The sequence below is a fragment of the Herpailurus yagouaroundi genome, unplaced genomic scaffold, assembly GCF_014898765.1.
Source record: "Herpailurus yagouaroundi ecotype Mexico unplaced genomic scaffold, PumYag 162, whole genome shotgun sequence".
NCBI classification, from domain to species: Eukaryota; Metazoa; Chordata; class Mammalia; order Carnivora; family Felidae; genus Herpailurus; species Herpailurus yagouaroundi.
In genome coordinates, this window is record NW_024412403.1 from 70,012,179 (window position 1) to 70,029,116 (window position 16,938).

A 16,938-nucleotide genomic window follows, 5' to 3' on the forward strand; every position below is an offset into this window, starting at 1 on the left:
GAACTACGTCAAGATTCCTAAGCACAGAAAGCACAGAACAAAGCAGGTACTTCCCTCAAATTTCTCAAAGTGGTTAAGCACTTCTGAGTTAGAACTGAACTACAATCCAGCAATGATTCTATCAGGTATTTACCCAAAGGATACAAAGATATAGATTTGCATGAGAACATGCACCCCGATGTCTATAGCAGCACTATCAACAATAGCCAAACTATGGAGAGAGCCCAAATGTCCATTGACTGATGAATGGATAAAGAAGATGTAGGGTGTGTGTGTGTGTGTGTGTGTGTGTGTGTGTGTACACATACACAGTAGAATATTACTCAGCCATCACAAAGAATGAAGTCTTGGGGTTCCTGGGTGGTTCAGTCGGTTAAGCATCTGACTTTGGCTCAGGTCATGATCTCACAGTTTGTGAGTTCAAGCCCCACATCAGGCTCTGTTCTGATAGCTCAGAGCCTGGACCCTGCTTCGGTTTCTGTGTCTCCCTCTCTATCTGGCCCTCCCCTGCTCACACTCTCTCTCTCTTTCGAAAATAAACAAACATTAAAAAAAAAAAAAGAATGAAACCTTGCCATTTGCAGTGATGTGGATGGAACTAGAAGGTATTACGCCCAGTGAAATAAGTCAATCAGAGAAAGACAAATACTACACGATTTCACTCACATGTGGAAATGTGGAATTTAAAAACAAAGCAGTTAACATATAGGAAGGTGGGGGGGAAGAAAAGAGGGAAACAAACCACAAGAGACTCTTAACCGTAAAAAGAGAAGAAACAGGATTGATGGAGGGATGTGGGTGGGGGATGGGCTAGATGGGTGATGGGTATAAGGAGGGCACTTGGTGTTGTATGTAAGTGATAAATCACTGAATTACACTCCCGAAACCAATACTGCACTGTATGTTAACTAAAATTTAAATTAAAAAAAAAGGGGGGGCGCCTGGGTGGCTCAGTCAATTGAGCGTCTGACTTCGGCTCAGGTCATGATCTCACGGCTCGTGAGTTCGAGCCCCGTGTCAAGCTCTGTGCTGACAGCTCGGAGCCTGGAGCCTGCTTCAGATTCTGTGTCTCCCTCTCTCTCTGCCCCTCCCCCACTCATGCTCGCTCTCTCTCTCTCTCTCTCTCTCTCTCTCTCTCAAAAATAAACATTAAAAAAAATTAATTAAAAAAAAAACCCAAAAGAAGTAAACTGGGAAGAAGTTAATGTGGGCTGGATACTACCATTGCTAAAGTGGAAAACTGAGGAATTATTCATGCTTTTGTGGGTCAGGTCTTCTCCGTTCCCTTCCTCCACCCTCCATGACTTAAATATAAACATGCCTTGATGAGGCCAGGCTGGCTCTTCATTTGGAAGCCCACTTCAGTAAACACAGAGACCCTCAATTTGGATGAAAGCCTCACTTGGGCCGGACTTCTCAAGAGGCACTGAAGTATCAGCTCATTTGATTCACAGCACAGCCAGGGCTTATCACCATGTTTGCTTTTTCTGGTAAGAATGAATTCCAGGGCGAAGGGAAAGAAATCTCCAGTAATCTCAGTATATTTCCCCACCAGCTTGCTCCTTTCATATGTGACTCTGTGCTGGGGGAAGCAGTCCATCGGCACTTCAGCTGCCTGTATGGGCAACAGGACAGCTGGAAGGGTTCCCGTCAGCCCCTGGCACTGGTGGGGCCCTGGCTATCTGCCCAAGGAGGCCCCCGCGCCTGGGGTCCCGGAGAGGTTCACCACCAGCAGCACAGTCCGGGATACTACTGTTCTCACCCTCGCGGCAGCCTGTGCTGTGGGGGTCCCCCATGCACGTGGGCGGACAACAGAGCCCCACACCTGAGTTTCGTCTACGGACTTGTTCCCCCAAGCAAGCAGCTTCCCCTTGACCACCCCATTCAGGCCCAGCAGGCCTTCTCACGGGAAGAGGCCTACACAGGCATTGGAGTGGGGTCAGGGTCATTGGGTAGAGAACCCTGGGTGCCTGGGTGCTCAGAACACGGGGGATGGTGTGGCTCCAGTGGGCACATCCCTGGGGCAGACAGATGCCCTGCTGTGAGGTGAGGGTACAGCCAGATGAAGGAGCCAGGGTTTCTAGAATGTGGGCTCACTGCCTGGATCTAAAGGTAGTACTGAAGAGATAGAGATCCAAAGCTTTATGAGTTTCCGAAAATATAGTCCCCAGTTGACAGAGCCAAGAAAATTTTTTAAAAGGTAGGCAGGTTTGGCCTACTCAGTAGACCCTGATTGAATAGTGGTTTTCTAGAATGATATTATAGAAAATGTCATTAACCGTTAAATGATATTAACTTACCTCCTAAATCCATATGACTGACTTCCTCTCATAGATCCTAGACCCTGTCAGTTCAGGCCAAAGGCTACAGTCAGGAAGGAATGAATTCTTCTAGAATGCTGTTAACTGCAGGGACACCTTCAACTCAGAATAAGATACTCTCATCACTACTGGTCAATTTGGTAAGGATCTAAAGAGGTTTTTTATCCCTTTTTTATTGCAATATAATTGACCTACAATATTATGTTAGTTTCAGGTATATAACCCAATGGTTGGATATAAGTATATATTGTGAAATGATCACCACAGTAAATCTAGTTAACATCCATCATGACACACGGTTATAATTTTTTTTCTTGTGATGAGAACTTTTAAGATTACTCTCTTAGCAACTTTTAAATATACAATACAGTACTGTTAACTATAGTCACCATGCTGTATGTGACATCTCCATGACTTATTTATTTTATAACTGTAACTTTGTACATTTCTGCCTTTACCCATTTTGCCCACACCCCATCCCCACCTCTGCCAACCACCAATCTGTTCTCTGTATCTATGAGTTTGGGTTTTTTTTTTTTTCTTTTTTTTAGATTCCACATGTAAGAGAGATCATACACTATTTGTCTTTCTCTGATCTGAAGGAGTTTTTTAGTTCTTCTCTGTGCTATGTCTTCTTCCTTATTTATTCCCATCAGTTAAAGACAGAGTATCTCCACATGCATCATTGGGTGTTTATCAGTTAGGAATATGTTTCTGTAAAATTTCTTGTGTGAATAACCACAGTCAAAGATCCTATCTAATAAAGTGTTTAAGCCTTGGGACTTTTTGTCTCTTAGTTGCTGGTCATTATGCTCCCCCACCGCTGTATCCTCATCCTATGCTCAACCCAACCAATCCTCAGTGTTCTGATTTGTTGCCTCATGGTTTCAATACGGCTGCTGAGCATCAGGCATCATACTTGCATTCAAGGCAGGAGGCAGAGAAGAGGTGGAACATGAGAGCACCAGTGATTTTTTTTTAATCAGAAAAGCAAACTAATAATGATAATAATGATAATAATAATAATAGGGCGCCTGGGTGACTCAGTTGGTTAAGTATCCGATTCTTGATTTTTGGCTCAGGTCATGATCTCATGGTCATGAAATCAAGCCCCACTTTGGGTTCTGCACTGGGCATGGAGCCTGCTTGGGATTCTCTCTCCTTCTTCCTCTGCCCCTCTCCTGCTCTGGTGTGGACATATTCACAAAATAATAATAATAATAAAATGAACCTGTTAAAAAAAAAAAAAAAAAAAGAATGAAAAGCAAGAGCTTTCCCAGAAGTTTCCTAGCCAACTTCAGCCAGAATGTGTCACTGAGCCACCTCTAGCTGCAAAGGAAGCCTCTACAGTAGCTTCTAGAGTAGAAAAGATCAAGGGCAAAGGGAATTGGTAATGGGTCAGCCAAAAGAGCAAAAGCCCTAATGGATGGGAGGTACTGAGACCTACAGAGCTGAACATCTCATAGTTTGGAGCTTCTCGAAAGATATAAGCCCCAGGAGCACCTATGGTCCTACCTTCATGTCAACCAAATCTTCTTAATAGAAAGAGGGGCTTTATTGGAGGAAAGCATTCATTAAATCCTTGGCCTAAATATAGGTATAACAAGGAAGTGAGGGCAGGGTAGCAACAAATTTCTCTCTTTCAGGAATACGACCAAAAAGTACAAGTTTGAACCAACTTCTAATTAGCAGCTTCAGAAGGCAGCAGGAAGCAAACCTTTATAACTTTCTCACATCCTGGTGTCCACGGTGTTTCCCTGAAGTGATGGGAGGGTCCTTGTACCCTGAGCTGAAGAAGCTGGGACATCCCGGCACTTTTCATGCCAGGCTTTAGGACTCGAGCTGGTGGTGGCAACTTTAGAGAGGGGAGTGGATGGAGCTCTTAGGGACTGCCACTACGAGGGGGGCGGTTCATGCCTGCTGCGACGGGCACCAGCCTGGACCTAAGAAGAAGCTTAATTTTAAAAAGTCACTCACTCATAAGAGATTCTGCCAGAGCCCAGGTACTGAAGAGCAGAGATTCCCGAGGCGGCTGTGACAGACACCAGGACCGGTTTGTGCACAATGGGCATCTAGAACAGGATGCACCCTAGCTCCTGGAGGGAGAGGTCCACTGCAGGCAGGGTCTAGTGGCTGCAGCAGTGAAAAGTAACATGCCCTCGAGGCAGAGAACCACTGACCACACTCAGTGAGTAACCCTGCTCAGTCTTTTATAACTAGCAACTCCTGCTCAAAGCCCAACGCCACTCCAGGCCCACACCACCTTACCTCTTCCTTCTCTGAGGGCATCAGGTCAGTAACACTCCCTATTCCCATCTCTGCTAGCAAAACAACCAGCATCCTCATTCTGTAATCTTTTGAGGTGGTTCTTCCTTGATGCAAAACATCCCTCTGTGCCCTTTGCTATGGAGATTACACACACTTGCAGCATGTTCGTTTCAGAGTGCTTTCTATGACAGCCTCTCCCTCTGCCTTTCCATATGCAAGCTCTCAGAGGGAGCCAGACACTCCATCTAAGATCTCTCTGGAATTGTCTTCCTTCTGTGTCCACTATCCATCACATGCCTGCAAGGTGTTCTGTGTTAATTCCAGGCAGGTTGGAAGGGGTAAAGTAGCTGTGCAGGCTGACTTTTAAGGAATACATTCATTTTGACATATAGTTCACATGTAATATAGAAAGTCAACTTTCGGGGTGCCTGGGTGGCTCAGTCAGTTAAGTGTTTGGCTCCGGCTCAGGTTATGATCTCACAGTTTGTGGGTTCAAGCCCTGCATCAGGCTTTCTGCTGACAGCCTGGAGCCTGCTTCCGATTCTGTGTCTCCCTCTCTCTCCGCCCCTCCCCTGCTCACACGCACTCTCTTTCTCTCTCTCAAAAATAAACATAAAAAAAAATTTTTAATAAAAAGAAAGTCAAGTTTCATCAACATCAGCAAAATAAAAATTTCAAATAGAGAATGCTATACAAGAATACTGCAGTCTACAATGTGAATGCATTAAATCCACTGAATTGTTTATTTATGATGGTTAAATTTATGATGCATGAATTTCACCTCATTTAAAAAAATACTACTGTATTCCTACACTTGTTAACTGTATGAAGTGGTTTTACCGTTTTCTTCCTCAACTCATTTTCTTCACACTCCTGTAGGCTAGTTGTTTCTTCTCAGATAGGGAAACCTATCTGGTCCACAGAATGTATGAAAGCCACCTGGAAAGCCACCAGGTCCACAGAATGTATAAAGCCAACCGAAGGATGACCAAGCAACAAAGAACTCAGTGTGCCGATTCCTGGGTCAGCACTCATTCCACAAAGGTTCCAAATCAAGTAACTCAAGGGCCTGGTTCCTTCATGGCTTCCAAAGGCAGCAAAGGAAGCAGAAGCACCACCACGTATAAAGGAAGCTAAGTCCTCTCTTCGTCTCCATGTCTGCCTGAATTTGAGGAGGAGTTCGTCTCTCAGAGGCAGTTGGGCAGGAGTATAGGTATTGGAGGTGAGATCAGTTTGCTAAGCTATTTTTCAAGTTCATTTTTTATATTTTGTTTTTTAAGTATAAAGTCAGTGTTTTAGAACACATTCACAAAGTGGAACAGCCACCATCATGATCTAATTCCAGAACACCTCCATCATCTCCAACAGAAACCCTCTACCTATTAGCAGTCCCTCCCCACTCCCCCCTGACCCCCAACGACCACAGATCTATGATAGGTTTGCCTATTCTGGACATCTCATACCCACGAGGACATTCACCATGTGATCTTTTTTTGTGCCTGGCTTGTCTCACTTAGCATAATCTTCTCAATGTGCATCCACATTGCAGCGTGTATCAGTATGTCACTCCTTTTCATGGCTTTAAGCCATTTCTAAATCCCCAGGGATTCTTCTGTTGTTTCTTTCCTGCCAGCTGTGGGGATGCAGGGCCCGCGGTCAGGGCAACAGAAAAGATCTCTCATTCCAGCAGGGGCCCAGAAAGAAGAAACAGAACCCTCAGCAGCATCACCAACATTCCCCCATGATCTTCTTCAGGGGGAAGGTCAGATTCACTGGCAAACAGTCTTAACCACAGGGACCATGCAAAGCGTCCATCCCAGGGCACCCTGCACACTCTCCAGATGGCGAGGGCCATCCTGCACAAAGCCAGACCTAGTGCTTAAACAAAGGCAAGGTCCGGTGTCATCTGGGACGGTGATGCACTTGACCCCATCCTTCCCACAAGCACATAGGAGCCTGCTCTTAAATTGTAGATTTATAACGCAACCTATGAATTTCTCATCACCTCAGCTGTCTTTTGCTCAATCAAAGCCTTCTAGCCTCTAAAGTGTTTCCTGGGGTAGATTCCCCACGTTTAATCCCAGGACAAATATTACTTGCAAACATTCCTGACTTGCACATGCATCTCCATGTCAGGTGGATAATTTGACGTCCTGGAGGCCTGAGCCAGCAGCTCACCACAGGTCCCTTCACTCAGGCATAATAACCTCAGGACTCTCACAGCTACTCTTCAATGTCCTCATCTTCTTCTTCTCCTTTCTAGTACAAGGTGGGCAAGGAATTATCACGCCCATTTGCAGAAGAAATGGAGGCCCAGTAAGGGTAAGAGACCAATATTAATTAGCACAAGGGGACCAAACTGATAAGGGGTCTTATCTTCCACCCCACTATTCTGGATGTGCCAAGACGACACATGAGAGGGCTAGTTAATGAAATACTCCTTTGAAGAAGAAAGTGAAAGAAAAGCTACAGTCGGTTCTCAGCTGTCCAGATTTGAGGACACATATTTAAACCCAAGCTGTATGGTTCCTGCCACCAGCCCATGTCATCTTCTATAATTAGGCAGCACATAATGTAATGGCCTACATTAACAGCAAAACATCTCAGTGCCACTTCCCACCCTCGAGCTGTCCGACACAGACCAAAGTCAATCATAAACAAAAGAAGTCGGTCAAACTGAAATACATTCACTTTATGTGTGGGTCCAAAGAAAACCAGGCCTTCCGCCAGATCCAGTCTGCTGAGGAAAGGGCTCGAGAAGCAGTGATGACCTTGCCCATCTCTTCTCCAGCCTCCCCTCCAGCCATGCTTCTTACCCTCCCTTCAAACTTGGCGGTGGCTCCTTCTCTGATGCAGAGGTTCCGAGGGGGCACAATGAAAGCAGGGGCCTCGGTCAGGGGCATGGAACCGACTCTCGAGTGATCCACACTGATGGAGGTTTTGGAAACCTGTGTTGAGGCAGCCAGCTTCACATCCCCCATGGTCTGCAAACAGGAAGGAAGACCAGGTCAGATGAGACAAAGTATAGGCCCTCATCCCTATGCGTGGCGAGCATTCCCAGTGTGCTGGTGGGGCCCCTGTGTCGTGGGTTCTGTGGGGAACAGGCACCCCGTTACGTCAGGGTCTGTTAGAGCTCCTCTCTGGGAATGAGAAGCTCTGTGTGCTCCACACGCAAGGCTGCCAGGGTAAGTCCCAGCCTGGCCCAGACACCAGCACCAGGACCACATGCTGGCCTCCTCAGAACCCAATGGAGAACTTCTAGGAAAGGGGCAGGTAGGATAAGAATGGAGAGACCAGCTGATCTCAGCATTTCTACAACTGACATCTAAAATCAGTAGTTAATAGTCATTGGCCCTTCAGGATCAACAAGTACATCAGGCACTCATGGCAGAAAGTAAAAGCTGCTTTTGCGTGAACTATGAGAGTTCACAGGCTAAACAAAAACAGGATCCATATTCCCAGAAAGGAAAGAGTTGGGGTTAAAACAGCAAGAATCCCGGCCCAGGTGAAGTGAGGTGAAAGTGAACAGATGAATGGAGAGAAGGAAGCACATCTAGGGAGGACATCCCACATCTAGGGACTAGATTGTGGAAAGCCTCGAAGGTCACAGAACATTAGGGAAGGGAACATTCTAAGATTATTCAGGCAAATTCTTCTGTTTATAACTGAGCCCAGAGAGGGTAAGTCACTAGCCCAAAGAGACAAAGCAAAATGATGGCATCACTGGCAAGAATACCTCAGGCTCCCGGCTCCTGGCACAGGGCCCAGGTGGGACAGGACAGGATGTAGATGGGGACTGGCATGTTAGCAGGAACAAAGGAACTTCCTTAGTGGAATTGGTAACAGGTGTGAATCTCAGATCTTGGTGGGAAGCAACAGAAAGAGACTCAGGGGTTCTCATAAGTAGAGAAGGGATTTGTGGGAAAGATGGGGGAGGAGGAGTTCCCCAAATGCACAGAAAAGACTGGAGGACAAGGCTGGGAGAACAAGCAGCAGCTGAGAAGAAGCTGGGCGGTCAGACCCCAAAGTCACTGGATACCCACGGGCACCAGGTGGAATAATGTCTTAAGTATCCCTGCTCAAGGTTCCAAGTCCAGGTGGGAGCCTCACCAGGCTGGAACAACTCAAGGTTGGGGACCACGTCTTACTTGCCATGGAACAGTGGTATCTGGGGCATGTAATTAGTTGGTGTAAGTTTAACAACATCTAACAATAAAATAGGCATGTGTCTTCTGAAGCTCAAGTTAAAGTAACAAAGACTTAGGTTTGTTTGTGACAGGGCACATCCCCTGCTTGACAAACTTAGCTTTCTCTTTTGCTGAAAAGGTATTAACTTTGCAAACAAAATCCTTTCCAAATGGTAAGATTCACAGGCTCACGGCAGTAGATAACAGTAGAAGCAAAACTTATGTAGCACTATCTATCAGGAACTATGCTAAGCACTTTTAAATAACAACTCATTTGCTCCTCACAACACTATGAGGCAGATAATCTTATCATCCCCATTTTATAGATTAGAAACTGAGGCACAATGAGATTAAGAAATTTGCCCAAGGTCATGGCGTTTAGTAGGGGCCAGAACTGGCATTTGAACCCAGGAGTCTGGTGCCAGGGCTCCTACTCTTAACCACTGGCTCTCTTGCCTCCTGTAAGCAGTCAGTTGGCTGGTGGAAAGAGGGTCTGAGGTTGGGGTAACAAGTGAAAAAGCAGACAGCCGTTAGCATATCACATATAAAATTAAGATTTTTCTGCATGTCAAACAAATGTCCAGCAACTGATAAATGGATAAAGAAGGTGTGGTTTATATATACAATGGAATATTACTCAGCAATGAAAAACAATGAAATCTTGCCGTTTGCAACAACATGGATGGAACTATAGTGTAGTATGCTAAGCGAAACAGAGAAAGACAGATATATGATTTCACTCATATGTGGAATTTGAGAACCTCAACAGATGAACATAGGGGAAGGGAAGGAAAAATAAGATTAAAAAAAGAGAGGGAGGCAAACCATAAGAGATTCTTAAGTACAGAGAATAAACTGAGGGTTGCTGGAGGGGAAGTTGGTGGGTGGATGGGTTAAATGGGTGACGGGCGTTAAGGAGGGCACTTTTCAGGATGAGCACTGAGTGTCATACATAAGAGATGAATCACTGGGTTCTACTCCTGAAGGCAAGACTATACTGTACATTAACTGACTTGAATTTAAATTAAAAACAAACAAAAAACATACCATCAACAACATTAGAAGATGGATAATAGTCTGGGAACAAGTGTTTGCAATGAAAACAAAGGACTGGAATACTTTACATCTGAGAAGAAAACAGCCCAGCAGATAAATGGGCAGAGGCTATGATGTGGGTGGCTCACTGAAGACACCGAATGACCACTGAACAAATATGGATACTGCCTGGTCTCAGTAAGAATGCAAGAGCGCAAATTAAGAACAACCTATCTTCTTTTTCAAAAACTGACCAAACAGGCATTTAAAAAACAAGATAACATGAAGTGCCGGGAAGACTGTGGTAAGGTGTTTCACTCACACCCTCCTGGGGGGAATGTAAATTGGTGTGATCTCTCCAGAAAGCAATTTGGCAGAGAGATTCTGGAAAAAAAAAAAAAAAAAAAAAAAAAGTCTATCTCTCCTCCCAGAAAGCCTCCATTTAGAAAATGTATTATTAGGCAAGAATCAGAGACGCAGCACAAAATTTATATCTAAGAAGGCTAATCACATTATTTATAGCAGAAGAAATAGAAAAATTATCCTGTGGAGTAGAAATAGAAAGAAAGACCCAGTTAAATATTCAACAGTGGGAACTGGTTAAACACAGTGGAATATCAGGGGGTTATGTGAGTGTATATTTACAAGGAAGATAACGATAGGAATTGAATGATATAGGAATTTTAAACTCAAAGTAAGTTTTACTATGGAAAATTTCAAACATACACAAAAGTTGAAAGAATGAGAAAACGAGTACCTCAAATACCCATCATGTAGATTCAACAAAGAACATTTTGCCATATTTATATCACGTGTTTGTATATGTTCACACAACAATTTCAAAGTAGTTGTGATATTTTAATGGCAAAAGTCAGGATATATTCATTCAGTCAAGTAAAATATATCTCTTGAACACCAACCATGTGCCAAGTGAGGTGCTTGGGATACAGCAATGAACAATGACATGTGCGTGGCAAGTGTGGTAACACGGTGGTAGGGAAGGAATGGGGTTCTTAAGTCCTGCACAGCTACCTAGGACCATCCCCTAGAGGGGACACTGCTCGCTGTGCCCTCCTCTGATACCACTGGGGAGGGGACAGATACACTCTGTTGCCAGCACGGGGAGGTGGTAGGGGAGGGCATAGGTTTCATGAGGATCAGACCCTGCCACAAATCCAGGGGCACTGTTACTTTCCAGCTGTGAACTGTAAGGTACTTCAAGTCTCTCGGCCTCAGTTTCCTTTTCTGTAAAATGGCTGTGATAACATCAGCCTCAGAGTGTCACAGGGAGGATGGGATTTGAGTGAGAGCACATATAAAACACACAGAACAGCATGAAAGGGGTTCAATCAGTGGTAGCTGATCAACATTGCCATCATCCAGGTCCCAAAGGGAAACCACTCTCCCGACCCTGCAGGACATCAACCCTCTCCACTGAGAACAGCAAGGAGCCCAGGCCAGCCCAGTGACCTTCAGGGCAAAAGTATCTGAGCAGGATTACTGTGACCAGTAGTAGGAAGTAGATGGCAGCACTCTGTGAGGAGGCAGGGAAGGAGGGCTCCAGGACCACCGCAGCCTCCCTCAGCAGCGTCACGTCTGTTCCAACACTGCCACAGAACGGGCAGTCCCCATGGTCTTACAAGGCAGTTCTGACTATGCTCCTTTCACAAAGGAGGAGGCAAGCTCAGAAAGCCAATAAAGCTTGTCCAAGGTCATAGAGCTAAGAGGTAGAAACCAAACCCAAGTCTGACCTCAGTCATACCCTGCAGGCCTCCTAGAGGGCCCCATGACCCAGACAAGATGTTTCCTACTGTCCCCAGTAAAGGGAGATGTAGTAGCAGAAGCTTAGGAACCACACAGAGGACAGGGGACAGGGAATGTGCCTCCCCTTCTGCTCTTAGGTCTGGCTTTGGAAGACACAAGACTGTCCCCCTTATGCTTTCTGGGCAGCTGGAAACGAAGAGTGGTGACATCAGGCTCAGGACCCTCTCTACAAACTGTCCTGAACCAAGATCTTCTGAGATCCCTCTAAATCTCCTGAAGGCCCTGGATGCTATCATCACTGGGAAAGTGCTTGGCTCCAAGAGCACAGAGGATAAAAGTCATCTATATGTAGGGGAGGTCTGGCTTCATGGTTAGAAAAGGAACAGGCAAGTCAATATAGCCAGGAGACATCCAGTCCCCCATAAGGTGGTGGTAGGGGGTGGGGTGGTTACTTAACTATTAGGCGAGCAGGACCAGAGTCCAGTCCCAGGCTGGCCAGACACACCAAACAGCTTCGCTCAGCCCATCACCCCACCCACTGCCATCAGCAGCATAAACAGAATCTGTCTACATTGAGAAGTAATGGTTACTGACATATTTGGAATGTTCTATCAAAAAATAATCATAAATCAAGGGTGCCTGGCAGGCTCAGTCAGTGGAGCATGAGACTCTTGATCTCGGGGTTGTGAGTTCAAGCCCCCCATTGGGTATAGAGATTACTTAAAAAAAAACCTTTAAAATGATAATAATAATCATAATCATAATAATAATAATAAATCAAACCATACCATTCTTATTCCTCCTAATCTCTCTTGCAGCCTGATGACCATGTTCCAGTTGAGAATACCAGAGGAGCTGGCTAACTCTGCAATAATTTCTCTACTGGCACGCAGTGCTCAATTGCTGGAAACACACCCCAGCTCAGAGATTCGTTCAATACCAGTTAAATGCAGATCAAAGGACAGAGAATTAAGAAGAGAAAAAAATGGAGGAGGGGGGTCAAAGAGAGCTAGAACAGCCCCCCGCCCCCCCAATGCTCGGGCCAAAGCTCACCTCCAAATAAGGTTTTTACAAGTAACATAATTAATCATCCAAAGCAGCACTAAGTTAACTTGACTTTAATTTGATCAAAAGCACTCTAAATTGTCTCTTGAACCCAGAAAAGAACATTTTCAACTATGGCCCAAAGAGAGTGAACTCTGAGGCAAAAAGACTCTGAAGAAAAGTTTACAAATTAGGGACCAAGTGATACAGCAGAACAAGTTTAGAGAAACCAGCTGTCCTCTTCTCTACCCAAAGTACATACATTTTAAATGCCTGTGGTCTCTAGGCACCTGAGCTAGCAGCAAGGCATCCTGGAAATACCATACCTTCCCTATAGGGCCAGGCTCCCAGCAGGCTGTGCACTGGAAGCCTGGCAGCCAGCCGTGAACCCGCCCTCCAGTCCTGGCACGCAGTGGAGGCAGCAAACCACCCAGGTGCAAGGGCCCCAGGCAACGACAGCTTTCCTCCGGGGGCGCCCCCCCGGCCCCCCCAAACCTTAATCTTCACTCTGCTGTGCACTCAAATCCTGACCAATTCCCTAATCGCTTCTAATACCGGAGTGAGCTTCTCCTTGGCTGCAGGCTGTGCCAGGTGGACTTGCTGTGACCCACAGAAGCAAGCGGTGGGGCAGGGCCATACACCAGAGAACTGACATGCCTTACCGTGGCCTCTTCCCCGGGCAGCTCTCCCATGCGTCGGGCCGCATGGGCAGCCACGCTTTACCAGTGGACTGCAGAGATTCCTGTCCAAGGTCCGTCTGAGAAGGAAGACGGTGACGGAGAGCCAGGGACGCTGTGGAGCCCAGGGCTAGACTGAAAAGCTAAGGGGCGTGTGCCTGACTCTGCTCGCAGATGTTGCAACTTGCCTTCCGCCGGGGCAGCCAACTCCGCTCAGTCAGGGAGATCTGTTGTTCTAATCCACCCAGCTGGGGTGACCTTTGAAACCCCTGGCCGCCAGCTGTAGAGGCTCTCAGTGGAGTCCCAGGGAGTCCAGGAGAGGAAGCTCACAGGTTTTTACTCATTCAGAGCTGCCGATTCCAATCTCAGTGTGGAGGGAAGGGGGGAGGCTGTCAAGCAGAGAGCTGAGCCCTCGGAGGGGCGATCCACAACCTGCCTGGACTGTCCAGATCCACAACCTGCCTGGACTGTCATTCACCCCTTGGCACATCTGGCATGGGATTAGCACACAGGACTCGTGGGACGTGTGCCTCCTGAGACCAGTTCTTTACTCCTTAAGCTAGAGAAGCCCTGCATACAGTCCCTGTAGTGAGAGGCAAGCCCAGGGAACAGATGGATGGGGAACCCCGTGCTGCAATTATCTTAAGGAATCTGGGCTGAGATGTGAGCCAGACTCCAAGGGTTCAAGTCGTGCACAGGACCTAGCAGGGTGCATCCTGACCCCTGTGGAGCTGCAGGACTGGTCCTTGGTGCATGCCTCTAATACATGGTAGCAAGGTGATGCCGCGCCCAGTCCTTCTCCTCCAGGGGAGAGGATTTCCATAGTTCCAAAGGGATCTCTCATCCTATGCAACTCACGCCATGGGACAAACTGCAGATGTCTCAATCAGCAATGACATGACTTTAAGCTTTTCCATTGGGCCCTGTCCGATCCTTGAGTAACTGGGATTCCTGTAACACTTAGGTGACCCCTTACCCTCTAGCTCAGCAGTTCTCAAACTCTTTGGTCTCAGAGCCCCTTTATGCTCCTAAAACTTAGTGAGGTTCCCAAAGAGCTTTTGCTTATGAGTTATTGTTGACAGTGTTTACAGCATTCAAAATCAAAACTAATAAATACTAATTCATTCAAAACATCAAAAGAAGCCCATTATATGTTAACATAAATAACACTTTTAAAAGAAATAATATATTGGGGCGCCTGGGTGGTTCAGTCAGTTGGGCATCCGACTTCAGCTCAGGTCATGATCTCATGGTTGGTGAGTTCGAACCCCACATCAGGCTCTGTGCTGACAGCTCAGAGCCTGGAGCCTACTTCAGATTCTGTGTCTCCCTCTCTCTCTGCTCCTCCCCTGCTCATGCTCTGTCTCTCTCTCCTTCAAAAATAAATAAACATTAAAAAAAATTTTTTAACAAAAATAAATTATTTTCCAAAATAAAAGTTTAGTAAGAAGAATTGTTCATTTTTGCAAATTTCTTTAATGTCTGGCTAACAGAAGACAGCACTAGATTTTCATATCTGCTTCCACATCCAGCCTTCTATGATATCACAGTATTTGAAGCTGCTGGAAAACTCCACTTGAGAGAGAAAGAGGGTGAAAAAGGCAAATGCCATCTTATTACAAAGATGACTTGGACCTCTGGGCCCCTGAAGGAGTCTTGGGGATCCCAAAGATCCCCCGCGGGCACACTTTGAGAACTGTTGCTTTAACCCAGCCCCTTGTTCTGCCCATCACCATGTGCTCTCATGTCTACCCTCCTAAAAATGCACAACTGGAAAGGGAAAAGTGGTTTTACAGGAATAGTAGACTGTGGCTTTGAAGAATGGGTGGGAAGATGGTGAAACAGTATCTAATTTGATTCTACCTTTTCTTCCAAAGACAATGGTTGAACAAATGTGCCCCAGAGAGATTTGAAGTAGAGACAGATACTGATGAAGAGAACACCCTTAAGTCAATTAAGTCCTTGGCCAAGACTGAATATAAATAAACCCCAGACCTCTGGAAGACATGGCAAATATCTTAATACTTTATGGCTAATAAAGGAAGAAATAAATCCAAAACACAATGCTGTTCACCACTGAGGAACAGAGTGAATCTGGTTCTAAGTCTTAGATGGAGGTCTCTGGTGGTGGCAACAAGAATGGAAACTCATTTTGAACTGGACAGAACCAAGGACAATGGTATGGACAAAAACATGGGAGGCGTGTCCATCAGTCCTGTGGGTTACACTAAGCAAGTAGGAACAGCTGACATGCTGGCTGTTAAATACAGCCCTGAAAAGTCAGCAAAATGGACCAGAGCTTGAGAGGAAACTTAAAAGAACAACTGTTAAATTCCAGTACTGAGGCTCGGAAGCAAAATCAAAACAACTGCCCAAGTGCAAAAGGGCTGATTGGAAACACTGGACACAGATCTCTGGCCCCATGATTAGGCCGGGCCCCATGTTAGCATTAGCAGCATGCATCAAATCCCTTATGTCCTCTTTGTCCCACAGACCATAGTTGACAGTCACGTAGTTGTGCATGTATAGGACTAACATCTGTCTCCCCCACTAGAACACAAACTCCACCGGGTCACAGGCCCCCTGTGATTCACTAACTACCACGTCCCCAGTGCCTACAATATTAATGAGCACATGATACATTCTCAATAAATACCTGTGGAATATATGAATGAATAGAAATTCGAGCTAAAAAAGAATTTAAAAAATCTCCTCCAAGCTATGACAGCACTTAACTTTATTGCATGGAATCTCGAGAACATTACAGAGAGGATGTAGGAAAAGAAATGGGTGAACAGATCACAACAATAAAAAAAAAAATCTACCCTCTGGAGCCCACAGGTACTTGGTTCCAGACACATGGGTGCTAATCTGGCTTTAAACCAGGCATGTAACTCGTGTATCTTTCCTACTCTGCTTCTCAGTCTTCCAGTGTGTGAAACAGGCATGATGATGTCCTGCCTTGGATAGACCTTCTGCGTTTCCTGCTGGGGTTTCCTGCCGGCACTTCCAGGCGACTTGGATCCAGGTCCTCAGCTTCCCAAGTGAGATTACTCAAAGCCAGCCCACTGTGTCCCCCATAGTGGAGTTCTTCCCTGAGCCATCAGGCAGTCTGTCCCCTCCCTTGGGCTTCCTGGGTCTTTCCTCTTGAAAAGCACATTAAAGGAGGGCTGGGTGTCCACAGGCAGATGAGCTGCCCACGTCAGCCTGGCCACATCAGCAGAGCAGCAGACCACGGGCGGGAGGAGGATGTCGGCTCAGCAACACTACTCTGAGTGCCCACATCTTTGGCAGAAAGTTATTTTTAAATTTTCTTAAAAGGGGACACACACACACGCACACACACACACGCACACACACAGATCAAATCAAATAAACACACCCAACCACATACACAGTGTGAACGAGCGAGGCCTGGTCTCCTGGAGCTGTTCTCTTCCTGTTGGGATTCTTGCTTAATTTGGGATTTAATGAGAACAGGCTGAGAGAAACTTTTTGCAATAGAAGTCACATGCAAAACAAAAAATATATCAAAGCCAGAACCAGAGACCCTGATCATAACTAAATTAGCAAAAGACACATTTCTGTCACAATCTAGCAACAATCCCAATGTGTGTTCATTCCATTATCAGGTATTATTGC

At 45.9% G+C, this 16,938-nt stretch overlaps 1 protein-coding gene across 6 annotated transcripts in view; it reads right to left on the bottom strand.

Annotated features, from left to right (window-relative positions):
• Positions 1 to 16,938, bottom strand: part of MYLK (myosin light chain kinase) — a 279,895-nt gene that overhangs the window by 173,171 nt on the left and 89,786 nt on the right. For 3 of the 6 annotated variants that reach the window (XM_040484718.1, XM_040484715.1, XM_040484714.1), the window contains exons 1-2: positions 13,282 to 13,428; positions 7,406 to 7,573 (exon numbers count right to left, since the gene is read on the bottom strand). In XM_040484718.1, the coding sequence (XP_040340652.1) occupies positions 7,406 to 7,573; positions 13,282 to 13,311 (198 nt within the window). In that variant the 5' untranslated portion in view covers positions 13,312 to 13,428. Of the gene's footprint in view, positions 1 to 7,405; positions 7,574 to 13,281; positions 13,431 to 16,938 lie in introns of those variants that run through there. The other 3 variants (XM_040484717.1, XM_040484716.1, XM_040484720.1) reach the window with 2 other exon arrangements.